Below are 19903 nucleotides of genomic sequence, written 5' to 3'. Positions count from 1 at the left end.
GGTGGCAAAAACAGAGACATGAATAATTTATGCCTCAATCTTTCTTCTTCAAGTTAAATCAACTAATTTCATATAACTGTATTTTTCTCTCAAAAGGCATATCTTCTAACTCCTCAATAATTCTGGATTCTCACTTCAGGATTCTTGCCATGTTCTTCCAGGTTCTTGGGTAAGATGGAGTTCAACTTTGAACACAGGCTTCTAAGAAGAGCCTAAGAAGTCTATAATTAGTTCCCCTCTCTTTACAGGTTTCAGCGCTTACCTAGAAATGCTCTTTTGAAAGATAATCTCCTGGGACATAAGCCCAGCCACAAAGGAGCCTCTCCAAGGTCAGAGAGTTTAGAGAGTGATGAAGTGAGTATTTGATTCTTATCTGTTCACCATTTCTACAAATCCCCAAACACCCTCCCGAAGAATACATTGGAGGGAGGGTGGTTAATACAAGCAACCTCATGAATTTAGCCATAGATCATTTATATTTTTGAATTGTCACTCATTCATCAAATAAATATCTTTTATTTGAGACTATCTTATTTTGATCTTCTTTGTCTTTTATTTATTATGTTTATTTCCAATGGCACGCTATAAAAAAGAATTTTATACTTATGGAAATATATTTTTCATCCAATTTGAAAAATAAGGAAACACAATGTTTTACTTTCCCTAGCCTACCTTCTAATTTAACTGTAAAATAATTATTTTTTATTTTTCAGAGTTCATTTCAATTCTCTGCAAATGATTTAACAATGAAATACAAAAATCTCAGGTATTTTTGTTTAGCTCATTTTTTAACCTTCCTCATATATAGCTTATGTATTTCTGTTTTAGTTAATTTCTTTACTGATTACATTAAATTATAATCATTTTAGAAACAACCATATTTAAATGGTTCTTTTGACATTTCATTGATCAGTATTTCACTAAAGATGTTAACTTTCTCTAGGATGCAGAGAGACTAATAGAATTTACACGTAAATCTCTACTGAATGAATTTCCCCACCTTCTTGGTGATTGTACACCTGCCTTCCTTATAAGGAGAACAAGGAAGTAAATCATGTTGAAGTTGCTTTTAAACACAGCTTTTCTTCTTTACCTGTCCAGGTAGCCTCTGTTTTCATTTCAGTCTTAATGAAAACTTTTTAATTTACATCTCACGTTTCTTTTCAAAGCAGTGTAAGTAGCACTTAAAATTTTACACTTCAAGAAAGAAAGACTTTAACGACATTCAGCTTTGGTCTTGTAACGTTGAAGGTAATTCATTTTTTAATCTGTCTGCACAGCGAGAACGGAAACGAATGGGGATTGAACTGCTTTGCCTTTTCTTTCTATTTCTAGGAAGGAATGGTCACGTACAAGGTAAGACCTACGTTATCCAATGTATTGCTTGCATGGTATGCTTGACAAACCTGTCATTTGATTCAGAAACTAGATCTGAAGTCATTTTTTATTTGATCTGTTCGATTGCTCTTTTGTCACCGAGCGAACACTTTAACAAATTACAGGCAAACACGGGGCTCTTCCCACAGTGAATGCTCTAGGCTTAAGGTAAATAAATACAAAGGTTGCACAGGCATTTTAATAAGGAGAATTAAACATCGTTGCTTCACAACAGGACTTCTTAATGCCACTGTAACAACCACATTAGAAACTTTTCTATTCTATTCTACAACAAAGCCCTCCACTTGAGAGTAATAACCTTGGAAGGGAAAAAGGATTTATTTCAAAAACAGAAACACCCCATTTAAGAGAGAAGCATTTTTAAATGAGTACAAATAATTTTTAAAAATTAAAGTGGTACATATTAACTAAGAAAAACAAATTGGATGATCTTGTGGTTGTGAACATTTAGATGTCTTCACATTTTAAGGAAAAAAGAGAATGCTAATTTTTGACTTTATAAGACATATTTTCAGTGAGATAGATATAAAAGATGCACTTTTATGTGAATTGCTGACATTTTGAGCACTGATCTAGGAATACTAAAATAAACTTTGATATTGTTTTGTTCAATTAAGAACCATAAATCTCATAACTGAAATGACTGAAAATGTACTTAATTCCCGCATCTTGCTGGGTCTACACCTAGGTGGCTGTGCTGTGGGAGGTGCAGAAAGCTGTGGAGACTGCTTGCTCATTGGACCTCAGTGTGCCTGGTGTGCTCAAGAGGTAAAACAAATGACCTCAATATGTTTTTAAAAACCATCTGCACTTACACTTATGTGAATTTCCTCAGTGATCATTCTGATAGGGCCCTGCTTCTTGTGGAGTTATATGAATAAAACAAATCAGAAAAGGAGAAGGTGAACATTAGTGGATCAGAGTGGCATTCATGTGATGATTTTCATTTTTTAAAGAATTTTTTTGTGATGATTTTCAAAAACAATATGTAGAAGAAGTGGATATCAAGTTATTCTGGAAAAAATACCTAACACGGGATCTTTTCTCTAACCTAGTCCTTCCTCCTATCTTAAAGCCATTTCTGTATTTCTAACTGATTAAATATTAAGGCTCTAATGGATTAAAATATTGAGGCTCTGTGGATAATCAGAGATCACGGAGATGATGTTTTCTAAGGTTAAATATATACATTTGACATCAATAATGTAGTTGTATTCTATCTGGAAATCAGGATCCATTCTGTATTACTGCTAGTTTCTAAGAGAAGTGTTCTAAGTTTGGGGTGGACATTATTGTTCAGATGTTATTTGATTCTTTTACAAATTACATTTTCATGAGCTCAGTGGCTCTGTACCCCATTAATGACAAAGCTCCAAACAAGCATTCCTTATGTGGTGAAAATAGTATGAATATGATAGAGGAATATATAACCAGCCATCCTAAGTCACTCACTGACTGTCCTGTGACACTGTAGAGGGATCTGTAGATGATTCATGGTAAGAAAGAGATGCATTCGCTTTCTGAATTTTAAAACAAGTCTCTACCCACTGGATCTCATAGAAAGAATCTAAACATAAATCAAACCGTGCAAATGCCAAGTTCAGCAAGATCTGAGTGGCATGCTCAAAGGGAAACAACCCCAGACGCCTGAGTCAGAACTGGGCTGTAACGGTTAAAATCCACATTCTAAGTTGAATGTATATTTGTGGAGGGTAACCTCACAGGCAAGAATGTACAAACACAGCTTACTCCCCCAATACTGCCTTGACTGACCAGGCCACAAACAAAAGTTCCAAGAGAATTATGCTCTCCTGAGTTCATGTGTCAAAGCAGGATTGGAATATACAAGGAGCCACATGGTTTTTGGACATTGACCTCCTAAAGAAGACAGTATTTGTTTCTTGCCAGAGGTATAAAACAACAAATCAGTCTAGAATTTTTTTAAAATACATTTTTTTAGCATTTACTGAAGAGAAATTCCTAAGTTGCTAATTGATAGCTTTACTTGTGAGTAATACTTGGTAGCCAAACTGTTGTCAAATTTTAATGCCAAATTCTTCTGGCAGGTCACTCTAATAGTAGAAGTAGGTATATCAGAATACTAGTTGAGGCAGTTGAAACAAAAAAGTAAATTAGGCTTCTGCTTAGGGCAAATAGAAAATAGATTATGTGGTTTCCATTACCTCTGATCTTTTGGCAAAAGCCATGACTACTGGTGACAGTGATGACACTGTATTGAGAAGGATTCTGAAGCTTTGTCTAGCTACTGTTTGCCTTGGTTACATCATGGGAAGTTATAGAGTTTGCCTAGAGCCTCAGATATGCACAGGCCTGACTGATAGATAACAAATAACATTTCACAGTTAGTTTCAGAAGAAATCTGCTTTCCTAGTTGGTGAAAACAGCAAAAGTGGCTTCAATTTCTTCTTTTAAAATTTTTTTAATTTTAAATACATGGAGTACAATTCAGGGTTAGATATACAAATATTCATTATGCAGATACCCTTGTTGGTGAGGTGTGTGCCCCCACCCCGGGAGTTTCCCTCTACTGCCAATCCCTTTCTTATAGTATTTCGATAGTTGTTCAAGGTTCGCTTATGCGTGAGAACACATGACACTTGGTTCTTTGTTTCTGTGATAGGTCACTCAGTGTTATAGACTTTAAGTCCATCCAAGTTGCTGTGAAGTTCGTAATTTTGTCCTTTTTTATGGCTGATTAATATTTCATCATGTATATGTACCACATTTTTAAAAATCCAGTCCTCTTTTGATGGGCAACATGGTTGGTTCCATGTTATTGCTATTGTGAATAATGCTGCAATAAACATGCATGTGCAGGTATCTTTTTTTATAGAGTGGTTTGAGTTCCTCTGGGTATATTCCCAGTAGGGGGACTGTGGAGTCTTATGGGAGGTCGATTTTTAGATCTTTTAGGAATCGAGTGGCTTAGAATTCTAAGGCGCAAGAAAAAAAAAAATGAGAATTGACTTGTTCTCTCTAAGCATGAGAGTCAATGGGCATCAAGTTTGTCTAGTGCTTCGCCAGCTCTAGAACAGCCATAGCTATCAGGTAAGGTAAGTATTTATCTCTTGGCTCCACCTCTCTGTTCTGGGTGGCCACATCTCTGCTAGGAAAGACTATATCTCTCTGCCACCCTGCAGATCCATTCAGGTGGATCTGAAGAGGGCTGGGAAACTCCTGTGTCCTACACAGAAGCAGATTTTTAAAAATCATTTTTTCTTTTTCTTTTTTTGAATTGGAGTCTCACTTGGACACCCAGGCTAGAGTGCAGTGGCACGCTCACGCTCACCCCAGCGTCGACCTGCTGAGCTCCGGCAATCCTTCCGCCTCAACCTTTCAAGAAACTGGAACTGCAGGTGTGCGGTACCACGCCCGAATTTTTTTTTTTTTTAATTGTAGAGATGAGGTCTCACCAAGTTGCCTGGACTGGTCTCGAACCTACAAAAACAGGCAATCCACTCGCCTTGGCCTCCCAAAGTGCTGGGATTACAGGCTGAGCCACCAAGCCCGGCCTCTTTTTTTTTTTTTCCGAGTTGGAGTCTCACTCCATCATCCTGGCTGGAGTGCAGTGGCACGTTCACGGCCACCCCAGCGTGCACCTGCCGGGTTCCAGCGATCTGTCCGTCTCAGCCTTCCAAGTAGCAGGAACCACAGACGCGTGCTACCACGCCAGGCTAATTTTTTTATTTATTGTAGAGAGGAGCTCTTGCCAATTGCCCAGGCTGGTCTAGAACCTGCGGGCTCAGGCAATTCATTTGCCTCAGCCTCCCAAAGTGCTGAGATTACAGGCTGAGCCTCCTAGCCTGGCCATTATCTTCTTTTTCACTCCCCTTCCTCACCTCCAAATTTCAGAGAACGTTCTAAGACACCTTGAACTAGAATAAAGTTATCAAGAAGTTAATATGAGTGAAGTAATGCTGTAACATAAGGGTAGCGCACCAATGCATAAAACTGGTACAGAGTACTACATAGGGAAATATGACAATCCTCACCCTTTAGAAATCAACAGAAAAACTCTCTTTGCCACTGAATTTGAGAATAGACACACTGGACAGTTTGGGCAGTCCTAGGATTCTACAAACTTACAGGGCATCCTGAAGGGATAAATTCACAGAATAGTCAACTCTATGAACTCAACTACTTTGAGGATCTGGTCATGTCCTGGGAGGAGCTGTAAAGAAGCAAGTTAAAAAAAAAAAAAGTTACGCGCATCCAGTTGGATATAATTAAAAGGAGGCTCTAGTTGTATGCAGAATTTTACTGGCAGAATTCTCTGTTTATTCACCTATAACTTAACTTTAGACCTATAATCAGTGTCAGTCATGTAGGGATATGATATACTTAGTATGACAAGATGCTTAACTAGCAAAGCATGCAAAAAAAATTCAGTTGCTGTTATCCTATAAAGAATTTCAGATTTGTCTTTTTTTCTCATCATTGTGCTTTCTTTCTTTTTTCTTCTTTCTTTTTTTTTTTTTTTAGAATTTTACCCATCCATCTGGAGTTGGTGAAAGGTGTGATAGCCCAGCAAATCTTTTAGCTAAAGGATGCCAATTAAACTTCATCGAAAACCCTGTCTCCCAAGTAGAAATACTTAAAAATAAGCCTCTCAGTGTCGGCAGACAGAAGAATAGTTCTGACATTGTTCAGATTGCGCCTCAAAGCTTGATTCTTAAATTGAGACCAGGTAGGTCATGATTTGGTTCATGTAAATTAACCTAATGTCTTATATGGTGATACTCTATTCCACTAATATATCTCGTAATATATTACGTATCTTTATTTCTGTGATTCAAATTTTTCCTTCTTAAGGAAATAGAAAATCATTAAGCTAACACTTTTCTTTTTTCACATTGGTCCCTTGCACTCCAAATGTGTTACTAAAGAAGCCTTCTCTCACAGAAGCACTTGAATTGCTCAGATGTTGCTAAGGCTTACCTCATATTTCTGCAAGGGTTGTAATGTAGATTTAAATCCTCCTTTATTTGGTTCTCCTTTTCTAAAACCACACACAAAAAATTCAGCTTATCTTCCATCTAAATGGATGCTAGTTCTCCCAAGGATATATAAAATATCCTAACTTATTCCTCCTTCGGGTGTTCTAAACTCCCTGCTGGAAGAATTCATGGTCTTGTTCATTTACAAACTCTACCACATAGTTCAAGAAATCATATGTATCTTCAGTAAGTTGTTATTGAAATGAAATAGCCAGCTGACCCAGCAATTGGCTAATTTCAAATAAATCTCAGTGTGTTTTTCTGGATTTGCTTTTCTGCTGGGGCTTTGCAGGTGGCGCACAGACGCTGCAAGTGCATGTCCGCCAGACTGAGGATTACCCAGTGGATTTGTATTACCTCATGGACCTCTCTGCCTCCATGGATGATGACCTCAACACAATCAAACAGCTGGGCTCCCGGCTTTCCAAGGAGATGTCTAAATTAACGAGCAACTTTAGACTGGGCTTTGGATCTTTTGTAGAAAAACCTGTATCCCCCTTTATGAAAACAACACCAGAAGAAATCGCCAACCCTTGCAGGTAAGTAAATGATTCTCTGGCATCCTTGTGCACTGATTTTCTGCAGAGATACCCCCACTCTGAGCTGCGCTTGCCAGGAGTTTGCTAACTCCCTGGCATTTCCGTCTCGTCTAGTTGGATCTTAGCAGTTCTCCCAATGACCTAGGTTGTTTGCAGCCAAGGTGAGATCATCTTAACAGCGTGGTTCTAGCCATGTCCTTGCCTCCCTGTGTAGCTCAGGACGTGGCAAACTGGGATTTTTGTGATGCAGACAAAGGGACTAAGTCTTTCACTGTAGGTTCCATTGGCTTGTGCCCAGCCCCTCAAAGACATTCTGTCCTCAGTGACCACCACTTTCTGAGATTATTTGACAGTAACTTACACTTTCTCCAAGTCTGTCTCTACAACAATGACGTCTGCCAAAATAATAATTTTTGCAGCTTCCTCTGACGTACTTTGGGGAATGTGGTTTCTCTTATTGCTTTGGAGAAGGCCTGTGCAGACTTCAATGCTATTAAACTCAGGAGTAAATGAGACAGTGACTCTGTTATAATATGCTATAATTAGCTATTAAAACCACATCATTATGCAGGTGGTGGTTGAGGGTGAATGGCTTTGTGATGGCTTCCCTGTACAGTCAATGACATGTTCAAAATCAAATTATTTAATATCCTTCTATTGAAAAGGGGCTACCACTTGCTCTTGCCAGGCCTTGTGTTGAAGGTTTTGCATACATGATCTTACTCAGCCTTCATCATAACAGCAAGTTAAAGCAGGTTTCATCAGTCCTACACTCAAAGGAAGTAACAGAGGCTCTGAGAGGTCAGTAATTTGCCCAAGGCCACATGATTCACTGATGATCTGTGCCAACATCTGGTTTGATCCAAAACCAAGGCCTTTACTACTGTACATCTAGTATATACAAAATGAGTTTCCAAACATATATTACCTTATAATACTTGTATACATCCAAGGCATCAATCACCATAAAAGACAAACAGCTTTTATGATGCCATTTAAAAACAGTTCAATGTCATTACCAACTCGAATCCATAGTCAAAAATAATTTAGCCATGAAAGGAGTCTATCATTGATTGTGACCCTTAGGAATGGTGTTTGGCTGCTTGTATAAGACACAGTGGCTTAAAAGAAAGAAATTGTTTTTTTTCTCTTTCACATAAAGGTCTAGAGAAAGACTGGCATGGCAGCTCCACAAACACAAGAATCTAGGCCTTTTTCTTCTCTCTGCTTCACCATCATTTGTGCTTGGATTTTTCCTTCATGGTCGAAGAAGGCTGCTGGGGTGCTAGACATTACTTATTCATTCCAGGCTGGAAGAGAGGAGGAAAAGAGGGGCCAATTAATAAAGGGCACTACCTGTCTCCCCTTCCCTCTTTTGAAGGTATAAGTGACATGCAATAAGTTGTACAAATCAGAAACGTTGAGTTTAGTGAGTTTTGTTAATTGAATATGCCATTATAATCAAAACCCACAACATGATGCAATGTTTCCATCACCTCAGAAAGTGCCCTTATGCCCCATTACAGTCAATTTTACTTCCTCACTTTTCATTTTCTATAATTTAGATTGTTTTCACCAATTCTTGGATTTTATATAAATAGAATAATGTAGTACCTACCCTTTGTGTCTAGCTTCTTTTGTTCAATGTAATGTTCTAAAGCTTTACCCATGATTTTGTATGTAACAGCAGTGTGTTCCTTTTTGTTTCAATTAATAGTCTATTATATAGACTTGTTACTTTCATTTTATGCACTCTTTTACGGTGGACATTTGTGTTTCTTCTAATTTGGGGTGCTATCATGAAAATGCTGGTATGATCACTTGCATGTAAGTCTTTGTATGGATATATACTTTTATTTCTCTTAGATATCTAGACTAGAATTGCTGAATCGTGTGATAGGTGTGCTTTTAATTTTTAAAGAAACTACCAAGCTCTTTTCCAAAATGAATGTACTATTTTACAATTCTCTCAGGATTGTGAGAAGGTTCCAGATACCCCATCCTTGCCAACACTTGGTGTTGTCATTTTTTAATTTTAGCCATTCTAAGAGGTGTGTAGTGGTATCTCATTGTAGCTTTAATTTGCATTACCTTAATGATGGTGAGCATCTTTTCATGTGTTTATTTGCCATTCTTAATTCTTGTTTTGTGAAGTATCTTTTCAAAACTTTTGCTCACTTAAAAACATGAGATGGTTTGTCTTCTTAATAGTGTGCTATAAGAGTTCTTTATAGCACATTACTAGTATATTTTTTGTCCTAAGAAATTTTTGCTTGCCTTAAGGTAAAGATTTTGCCTATGTTTTCTTCTGAAGCTGGTTTCCATACAGGTAACCAGTTGTTCCAGCACTATTTATTAGGCCAGATTTTCCTTTCTACATTGAATGAGTGTGGAATGTTACTAGAGGAACCAGTTAAAATTAACAAGGTTGGATGGCTCAGCTAAGCAGGAAGCCCAGCCTCTTGAACTAACAATTAGATCCTGTCCTTAATCAGACTTCTAGAAAATGAAAGTAGTTTGGCTCTTTGTTTAGCTCTGACTATATTTCATCCATCCATCCATTCATTTATTCATTTGCTCATGCAACAAAAATTTACTGAGCTCCAACTACGTACCAAACACTGTGCTAGGTATGGAGTTATCTGGGAGAAAAACACCTGGACCCAACCTTCAAGGAGCTGAAGTTCTTTGGGGAAGCGAGCACATGGCACTACATGGTGGTTAAATGCATGTAGACTTTGGACTCAACCTTGGATTAGGCCTTGATTCATACATTCATTCATAATGTGACCTTTCATTTTATTTCTCAAAACTTCAGTATTTTCCTTTGTAGGTTTGGAATGCAATACTGATCACGCATAGTGGTTGTAAGCATTGGTTGAGGTAAAGGAGCATTTGGGGTTAGGCCTGACCGTGATGAGTTCTTGGTAAATACAGTAGTAGGTACTCTCAACAACAATAGAGTGTGGTTAGAGGGAGACAAGAGCACTGCACAGGGTACAGCATGTAGGGTCCCCAAGATCATGTTTGATCACTTGAAAGGGCCAATATGTCTATTTTGTAAAGGTGTTTTTAAAAATGCTTCTAGGTAAAGTTTACCATTCAGGTTTTAAAGAGGAAGTTCTTTTTTAGGATCAACATTATATGTTTTCCTTTTCTATTGTATCCCTAATTCTCTCAGTTTCTCTGCCCATATACTATCTCCCTCCACCACACACACACATATATACTCCAAGACAAAAGTCAATTCTTCAATCAAACTAAACCCTATAATTATAGAATAAGATGTTCTTTAGCAGGAAGGCAATGAATAAAAGGAAACAGCATAGAGTTTTTCAGACCTGAGTTTAAACCAGAACTTTGAATAAACAACTACTCTCTTTGAGCTCAGTCTCATTACCCATAAATAGGGATAATAACATTGACCTCCTAGGGTAGTTGTGAGAATTGAATGAGCTCAGAACAAAACATACATTCAAACAATTTGATTTTCATTTTCTTCTTCTCATGAACACTTAATTATCTCTAGTTATTTTAATCTAGCAGTCTTTAAGCTTTTAGATCTTAGTACTCTGTTACATTCCTAAATATTAAGACTCCTCAAAAAGTTTTTGTTTGTGTGGGTTATATTTATCAATAATCACCTTCTTAGAAAGTAAAATCGAGGCTGGATGTGGTGACTCAAGCCTGTAATACCAGCACTTTGGGAGGCTGAGGTGAGCCGATTGCCTGAGCCCACAGTTCAAGAACAGCCGGGACAACTTGGCAAGACCTCATCTCTACAATAAAAATTAAAAAATTAGCCAGGTGTGGTAGTGTGTCGCTGTAGTTTCAGCTACTTGGAAGGCTGAGTTGGAATGATCGCCTGAGCCCAGCTGATTGACGCTGGGGTGGCTGTGAGCATACCAGTGCACTCCAACCTGGGTGACAGAGTGAGACTCCAACTAAAAAAAAAAAATTGAAATATTGTAAAATAGTTATTTACTGATTCACTAAATAATTACATTTGGAAACCTACCACCTATTACTCCACTATGTTTTTATGAAAAATTGCTACATTTCCAAAACAAAGCAAAAATTAGCAAGCCTTCTGCTTTAAAGCAGAGTGATGCTGTTTTACAATTTTACAAATCTCTTAAGGCAATTGGATTCTTTTATCTTCTTTTGCATTTAATCTGTTGCAACTTTTCTTTGTTGGATTCCATGAAGAAAGTCAAACCTCATATAGAACTATAGTTAGAAGAGAGAAAAGCATTTAATAGCTTTTTCCAATGACTATAGACACTTTTCTTTGATATTACATTCAAACTAGATGACAGGTAAAAGTTAGTTTCAATGAGGAGTATGAAATAATTTCAATGAACATTTCCTATTGTTACATAAAATCCATTGGTTTACATATTTAGCGAATGTATAATTTTGACATATAATGATTTTGTCTTTCGAAAAATGCTGGTTCACTGAGTTATGCAGATCTTTCAGATTTCATGATGCAATATCAAAAAAAGCACATTTGTTAATATCACCACCATTCTCATCAGATAGGTCTTGAAGTATTGGGAAGTATTAGGAGTATTGTTACTCTGGGTAGCAGATGCAATTTTTCCAAAATTCTATTTTTCTAGTTACTACAAATTTTGTCATTGGCAAGAACTGTTGGCCATTGTTTTCCTTGAAGTAACAGTCTTGTTCTGATCATTTTAAAGAACATGCCTGCCAAATACTCAAGTTGGAATAATAGTTTAGCTTTCAATCATTCTTTCACAAAAAAATGGCTTTCTGTTAAAAAAAAAAAAAAAAGTGACTGGACTCAGTAGCTCACACCTGTAATCCTGGAACTTTCACTTTGGGAGGCTAAAGTGGGAGGATTGGTTAAGGCCATGAGTTTGAGATCAGCCTGAGCAACATATTAAGACGCAGATTCAACAAAAAAGAATGGAAAGAAGGAAAGGAAGGAGGAAGAGAGGGAGGAAGGGAAGGAAGGGAGAGAGAGAAAGAGCAAGGAAGGAAGGAAGGAAGGTCCATTGTTTTAATCTAATTGCTAATGTTTTCTAGAGTAGCTTTCTCTATTTTCATTGGATGGAGAGAACAAAAATTTATTTCACCCTGTAAGAATGCTGAAGTGGTTTACATTTTTTGAAAGGGTTTCTTTTGCTGATGTTTAAGATACAACAACAAAAACACGGTTTCTTCACTTCATCTTTATAAATGAATTTAATGTACATTTAAAAATATTTAATAGGCTGGGCTTGGTGGCTCAGCCTGTAATCCCAGCATTTTGGAAAGCCGAAGCTAGTAGATAACCTGAGCCCGAGGGTTCGAGACCAACCCAGGCAGCTTGGCGAGACCTCCTCTCTACAATAAATAAAAAATGAGCCAAACATGGCAGCATGTGCCTGTAGTTCCAGCTACTTGGAAGGCTGAGGCAGAAGGCTCGCTGGAGTCCAGCAGGTTGACACTGGGTGGCCATGAGTGTGCCACTACACTCCAGCCTGAGTGACAGAGTGAGACTCCAACTCAAAAAGAAAAAATTAATAGCACAAAAGTTAAAATACCTTCCTTTATCAAACATTTTGAAGACTTTTTAAAACATTATTTCTTATATGCTCTGGTGTTTTGTTTTCTTTTTTCTTTTTTTTTTTTTTTTTGAGTTGGAGTCTCACTCTGTCGCCCAGACTGGAGTGCAGTGGCCGCTCCCGGCCACCACAACCTCAACCTGCTGGGCTCCAGCAATCCTTCCGCCTCAGCCTTCCAGGTAGCTGGAACTACAGGCGCGCACTACCACGCCCAGCTGATTTTTTGATTTGTTGTAGAGATGAGGTCTCGCCAAGTTGCCCAGGCGGGTCTCGAACCCGCGGGCTCAGGCCATCCACTCACCTCAGTTTCCCAAAGTCACAGGATTACAGGCTGAGCCACCGAGCCCGGCAGTGTTTTGTTTTCAATGTCACGCCAACAGTGAGGAATTCGTTGTAGTTTGCAAAAGAGGAAACTGAGCTATGAATTGCTTAAGTGGATTTCCTATGTGTATACACACACATAAACATATGTATGCTATGTTGTCTCTTATTACAAAGTAATAAGCCCATGTGAAAATACAGACAAAAAGAAGAAACTGGGAACAGAGCATGGTTCACGCCTGTAATTCCAACACTTTGGGAGGCCAAAGCAAGATTACCTGAGCCCAGTGGTTCAAGACCAGCCTGAGCAACTTGGCAAGACTTCATCTCTACAATAAAATTTAAAAATTAGGGCAACCCCCTTAGGTCCCCTCCCACTTTGGGAGCTTTTCTGTCCTCTCAATAAATCCTGCTTTCTAAAAATAAATAAATAAATAAAAATTAGCCAATCATGGTGGATCACACTGGCTACTTGGAAGGCTGAGGAGGAAGGGTCTCCTGAGTCCATCAGGTCGAGGCTGCAGTGGTCATGATCATGCCACTGCACTTTAGCCTGGGCAACAGAGTGAGACTCTGACTCAAAAAAAAAGAATTATTTCTAATGTCATTCAGAAAAAGATGATGTTAATCTTTTGATATATATCATTATAATCTTTATTCTAAATCTAATGCATTTCATACCAACCCACAGTTATGTCAAACACTGTAAGGGCAGATAGGATAAATGCTAAATTATTGTGATTTAACAGTTCAACCTTTTTTTTTTTTGAGTTGGGAATCTCACTATGTCTCCCAGACTGGAGTGCAGTGGCACACTCATGGCCACCCCAGCATCGGTCTGCTGGGCTCCCGTGATCCTTCCACTTCAGTCTTCCAAGTAGCCAGAACTACAGGTGCGTGCTACCATACCTGGCTAAGTTTTGGATTTATTGTAGAGATGAGATCTCACCAACTTGCCCAGGTTGGTCTTGAACCCATGGGCTCAGGCAATCAAGTCACCTTGGCCTCCCAAAGTGTTGGGATTACAGGCTGAGCTACCGAGCCCAGCCTAACCATTTTGAAAAAAAAAAAAAAATTAGTCCTCTTCCTCATATCACACAAAAATACATCTCATCTTTGAGGGTGACAAACATTTGACTGCATAAATAGGTTTATGTTTATATCCCAAAACATCATAAACAAAATTAAAAAACAATCGACAAAGACAAAAGCCTAATATTTTAAAGAGAATTCTAAACATTAAATCAGAATAAGAAAATAAGCAAAGGCTATAGACTGGCAATTAACAAGAGAAGAAATGCAAGATGTCAGTAAATATGAACAAGTGCCCAATCTTAGTAGTAATATAATACAATTTAAAATAATACCAAAAATAGCAAAGATAGTCAATTTTTTTGCCAATCACCTAGTACAACTTTTTTTAAATGATGCAGTATCATACACTAATATCAGAAATGACAACTGATACAAACTTTTAGAAAGGAGTTTGCTAATATGGCTCAAAAGATAAACCATCAATCTCCATCAAAGACTTTAAGAAAAAAAATAGAAAAGTTTGCAAATACGTATGTAGAAGGATCATTATATGTTTAATTAGAGAAAGATTTTCAAAATAAATATTCAGCAATAAAAAGATGATTGAATAAACTATGATACATCTGACAACTATTACAATTTATATTTTTAATTTTTTAATACTTTAATATAAAACCCAAATTTTCTTCAATGAGCCTGCACTATTATTTTAATTAGGAAAAAACATGATTCAAGAAATATAATTAGCCAAATCCATTATCTATCCTCAGGTCTGTGCTAGACTGTATAAAATGATTTATGTAAGAAGTGACACTAATGTTTATCAAGCATTTACTTTGAAAAGCTCATTGTGCTTGTGCTTTGCATATTTTATCTCATTCAGGCCTCATAACAGCTCTGCTATAGATACTGTCTGTAGTCAGCACTTTGGAATTTCAGTGCAACCGGATACACGATAGGCTTCTGAGAGTTAAAATTAAACATAATGAATCAGAAAGGAAATATGAAAAGTTACCTGAAAACAACGAACTACTGGGCCCAACAGACGAGATGTCTTGATACAGCTGAAAGGGTATGCAGGCCTGAGAATTAGGGGAGGGCAGAGAAAGAAAGATCACAGAGGCAAGTGTGGGCCGCATCCATACAAGAGCCTCAGCCAAAGCACTTCTAAAGTTTCTAGTTTCATTGACTGCTAGAGCTTTTCAAATTTTTGATAGCAGAAGAAGCCAGGCACAGACAGAGAAGGAACAAGATGTGACCAAGAGCATGCATTCTGGAGATGGCCATCTTGGAACATCTTGGGGTGCGCCATTCAGCGCTGGGGTCCTCCTCGCTCCTTGTTCTGAAGCCTGGGGATGCATCAGATTCTGTCCCGCTTTCAGGAAAGTCTACTGACAGGAAGAAAACTATTGCCCTCACAGACACCAGCATTCTGGTTTCAGTGAGAGGTTCCCTTTTCAGTGTAAAAGAATCCATAGTCATTCTGATTTTTTATACATAGTTGATTCTCATTATTCATGGTAGACATGTTCTGTAAACTTGCCCCAAGTACTGAATTACTGAGTACTGGACCATTGTTCCTAAGGAAATTAGTGTTAGGTTTCTGTGAGCCTCTGGTTACCACATTTTCATCAGTCAATCAATACACAACCTTATTTTGTGCGTGTTTCTGTTTAGAGACACCTTATTTAATAGATATTGTGGAGTTATAAACATTGAACTCTCAGACAATAGCACTATGACTCATGCCTGATTGTAGCTTATCTCACACATATATTTTTTCATCATAAGACACATCACAGTTTACTTTTCTTTTTTTTTTAACATATATATAATGTATTTTATTTTTAAAAATGTGGGGTGCAATTCAGGATTAGGTATACAAGTGGTCACTGTTCAGGTAAACTTTGGGCTTACCTTGGTCCTAACTTTGCCTGGTTTGAAATCAGTTACTTCTATTAATATTATGTGCCCCTCACCCCAGCAGTTTCCAGCTACTGCCAATCCCTTCTGCCTCAACCTTTCAAATAGCCGCAACTATAGGCACATGCTACCACGCCCAGTTATTTTTATATTTATTGTAGAGACAAGGTCTTGCCAAGTTGCCCGGGCTGGCCTCCAACCCGCGGGCTCAGGCAATCCACTTGCCTCAGCCTCCCAAAGTGCTGGGATTACACGCTGAGCCACTGAACCTGGCCCATCAATGGTTCTTAAGTTTTAGCATACATCCAGAAGGTCTGGTATAACACAGATCACTGAGCCCACCCCAAGCATTGCTAACTCAGTAGGCCTCGGGTAGATCTTGCATTTGTAACAAGTTTCCAGGTGATATTCATGCTGCTGGTCCAGGAACCTCACTTTGAGAAACTCTCCTTTATACTGCTATCCTATTAACATAACTCAAAGCTCAGAAGTGTTGAGTAACTTCCCCAAAGCTTCACATACCACTAGTAACTGGTACAAGAACAAGTTAATTCAGAACAAGATGTGGCTGAATTCATGATGAACTCTTTTCATTCTACTGTAATGACATTGGTGTAGATTTCATTCTACCATGGCATTTTAAGTGGTGGCTTTATTTTTAGGTTGGTCCACAACAGTCTAGTCAATCATAACAGAGTTGGACTTTAGAACTAAGAGCCCTGCTATGATTTGCAGGGCCCTTGGCAGGCAGGGCTAGAAGTACAAGAGGGAGCAGAGGAGGAAAAACGTTCCTCTCTTGCTTTGCTACAGAGTGATTCATACTTAATCACAGCTTGAGGTATCAGAATACAAAGGAATTATCATCATGTAAACTTAGTGGTAACTTTGGTTGGTCAGCAATAAAAAGTCGTGATTACACACACACACACACACACACACACACACACACAGAGGCATGGGGAATCTGATCATCTGATTATCTGTTATCTGAGTTTTAGCCAATGCATGACACACAGTAAGCTCTAAATAAGTGTTAGTAATATGGTCAAGATGGAAGGAGTGGCTGGGAGATGCTGTCAACAGCCTTAAAACGATTCATAGCTGAACTACAGTCAGACTCTTTAGAAAAATTAATCTTCATTTAAGGAAATGTTGGTAAGCTATCAGATCCACTAGTTGTGTGATATATCGTATCTTATCAAGAAAATTTTTACATCTTACTTTTGCAGTAGTATTCCATACTTCTGCTTACCTACATTTGGATTCAAGCACATTTTGCCACTGACCAATGATGCCGAAAGATTCAATGAAATTGTGAAGATTCAGAAAATTTCTGCTAATATTGACACTCCTGAAGGTGGATTTGATGCAATTATGCAAGCTGCCGTGTGTAAGGTATGCTGATGGGAGAAGCGTCCCACTCTGTTAGCATAAATTTCATCTCTTATTAACAAATCTTCTTTGAAAAGCTTAGCTAATTTTCTTTCTTTGAATCACTATATTTCTGTATTTGATACTTTTTTTAAAGCACAAAATTTATGCAACATTTTTCATTAAATCATGGTGACATAGGGACTGTTTTTATGCCTAATATTTAAATAATCTTTAAAAAATTGTGGTGTTGAGAAAATTTAGTTGAAACAATAGTCATATGTGCTTCATTTTCAAAGACCAAGATCAAATTAATTAGTTTTTGGATCAACCATGGTGAAAAAAATATCAAAGGGAGAAAATTAATGAAAAAATAAAAATGCCCTGAATCACTATACACCTACATCTGTGATCACCTATTGTTTTGAACCAAAAAAAAAGATGCATCAGAAGTTGTACTGCCCCTACAGCATTGTAGAAACACTCCTTGACCTCTGACAAGTATCCATGAAAATGATTCTCCTGTCTTTAGGCAACAGCCCTTCTTGGAAAACATCAGGAAATGAACAGAGCTGAAGCTCCTAGAAGTTGGGAGGGGCGAGGAATTAGAGAAGGAAGGAAAGGGATAAGGTAGGATGGAGCAGCCAGGATGAGTTTTTACCCAATTAGTTCCTGGACTAATACTAATTAGAGGGGAGAGCGCTGTTAGACACTGACAACAGACAATCTTAATTAGCAGGACATCGGGGCCATACTTTGATAAGCAATTCTTATCCTTATATTTGGATGACATCATTAGAAAAAGAAACATGTGCCTAAATGTTCAGTGACATTTTAATGAAACGGGTTTACTTTGAGTCCATTTGGTATTGCATTTTCACTAGCTTTGCTTCAGTTTGGATTTGGGATTATCAATGACCTTCCCCTCCTCCTCTCCTCATTTTTCTGGTGAATTGAAAGCTGGACAGTAAAAATAATTAACTATGTAAAAGTCAAGATCAACTGAATACTGATTGTAGTGGAGCTAATTTTTTCTGAAGCATAAATCATCTGAAAATGTTACCCAGGAGAAAGCAAATGTCACAGAATTTCATGTTTTTAATATATTAATATTATCAACTCACGATAGATAAAAGGGCTAACATAGATAGACTAGCAATATATTTTTTATAATCTAAATGTGTCCAAGCATAATTGATCTGCACACAATAAATGCCTGCTTCCCTCTAACATGACACAAATGTGTCTTTCTCACCGTAGGAAAAAATCGGCTGGCGAAATGATTCCCTCCACCTCCTGGTCTTTGTGAGTGATGCTGACTCTCATTTTGGAATGGACAGCAAATTAGCAGGCATCGTCATTCCTAACGACGGGCTCTGTCACTTGGACAGCAAGAATGAATACTCCATGTCAACTGTCTTGGTGTGTATCCTGCACTCTGTACTGTTTTCAGAAGGCGAATGAAGCAACCACTGGTGTAATATACATGGGATAACCCATACATGGTGAAAGCAGCATACATTTTCCAATTGAGATGAACAAATTGCCCCTCTCGAGTCTCATCATCATTGGAGGTTCCCATAGGAGCATAGGTGGGTGGTGGGAACATGTGGAAAGTTTGGATCTGCTGTAATACACATAGTTCCAGACCTCCAACTTCTCAAACAGCTCATTCTGTTCTCAACCATGGTAAGTATGTGATGGGGGTAGGGCACATGGGAGTTGCTGTGAATGGTAGTCCCTAATCACACCTTGTCTTAGTGGATCATGGGGCTCCATGGGAAACAACGAGCCAGGTACGATTCAGTTGGGGCTTATTTTCTGTCATTTAAAAAATGCTGGTGACATTCAAAAACAACAACAACAACAACACCTGACTTTTTTAAAGCCAGGTAAAATTTTCCGAGCTCTTTTGATATATATGGTCTCCTCCAATCCTCATCAGAATCCAATGTCTCCAACGGCTTTCTGTGAACAGACCGAGAGGCTGCCATGCTTGTGCACATGTTATTCCCTCTGCCTGAAATGTTCTTCCCTCCTGGGCTGCTGAGAAACTCTTCGTTATCTTTTAAAAGCCAACTCAATCATTACTGCCCCCCTCCATGAGCCCTCTTTGACCTCCACTAGGATCCCGAGCAATCGTCTTTCTCATCACTCTCATAACTGATGTCTTCTTGTACAGTTCTGTATAGAAATGTGTTTGCTTACATCTGTCTGTCTTCCTCTATTGTGCACTCCTCAGGGCCAGGACTGGTTTATTATCTCTGTGTCCTGACAGCACAGTGGTAGAACACAGTGGATCAAGGGGTCATATTTAGTGATTTATGAACTTAAGAGTTTTTAGAGAATAGTGTTCCAATTGATACAATTGATTTTAGAACTCTGGGAGAGTATCTCTCTCTCTCTCCTCTCACTCTCTTTCTCTCTCCTGCAAACACTTCCACAGCATTGCCATTTTAAGAAGTAAGTGAAATTCTCTTTATCTATTTTCCTAAGTGTTAAATGGAGAAAAGTATGACCTTCTCAGGTCACTGCTTTATTTATTTATTTATTTTTTTGAGTTGGAGTCTCACTCTGTCGCCCAGACTGGAGTGCAGTGGCCGCTCCTGGCCACTGCAGCCTCGACCTGCTGGGTTCCGGCAATCCTTCCACCTTAGCCTTCCAAGTAGCTGGAACTACAGGCACGTGCTACCACGCCTGGCTAATTTTTTTGATTTATTGT

At 38.3% G+C, this 19903-nt stretch overlaps 1 protein-coding gene across 7 annotated transcripts in view; it reads left to right on the top strand.

The window, feature by feature from the left end:
• Nucleotides 1-1045: 1045 nt before the first annotated feature.
• ITGB6 (integrin subunit beta 6) overlaps nucleotides 1046-19903 on the top strand; it is an 85623-nt gene continuing 66765 nt past the window's right edge. For 2 of the 7 annotated variants that reach the window (XM_008059356.1, XM_008059350.1), the window contains exons 1-6: nucleotides 1046-1356; nucleotides 2087-2166; nucleotides 5902-6106; nucleotides 6709-6955; nucleotides 17040-17205; nucleotides 18442-18603. In XM_008059356.1, coding sequence (XP_008057547.1) covers nucleotides 1296-1356; nucleotides 2087-2166; nucleotides 5902-6106; nucleotides 6709-6955; nucleotides 17040-17205; nucleotides 18442-18603 — 921 coding nt within the window. In that variant the 5' untranslated portion in view covers nucleotides 1046-1295. The remainder of the gene's footprint in view (nucleotides 1357-2086; nucleotides 2167-5901; nucleotides 6107-6708; nucleotides 6956-17039; nucleotides 17206-18441; nucleotides 18604-19903) is intronic. The other 5 variants (XM_008059352.1, XM_008059354.1, XM_008059357.1 and 2 more) reach the window with 5 other exon arrangements.

The sequence above is a fragment of the Carlito syrichta genome, unplaced genomic scaffold, assembly GCF_000164805.1.
Source record: "Carlito syrichta isolate Samal-C Ts95f unplaced genomic scaffold, Tarsius_syrichta-2.0.1 Scaffold304002, whole genome shotgun sequence".
Taxonomy (NCBI): Eukaryota; Metazoa; Chordata; class Mammalia; order Primates; family Tarsiidae; genus Carlito; species Carlito syrichta.
This window is presented reverse-complemented; position numbering and strand designations above follow the sequence as displayed.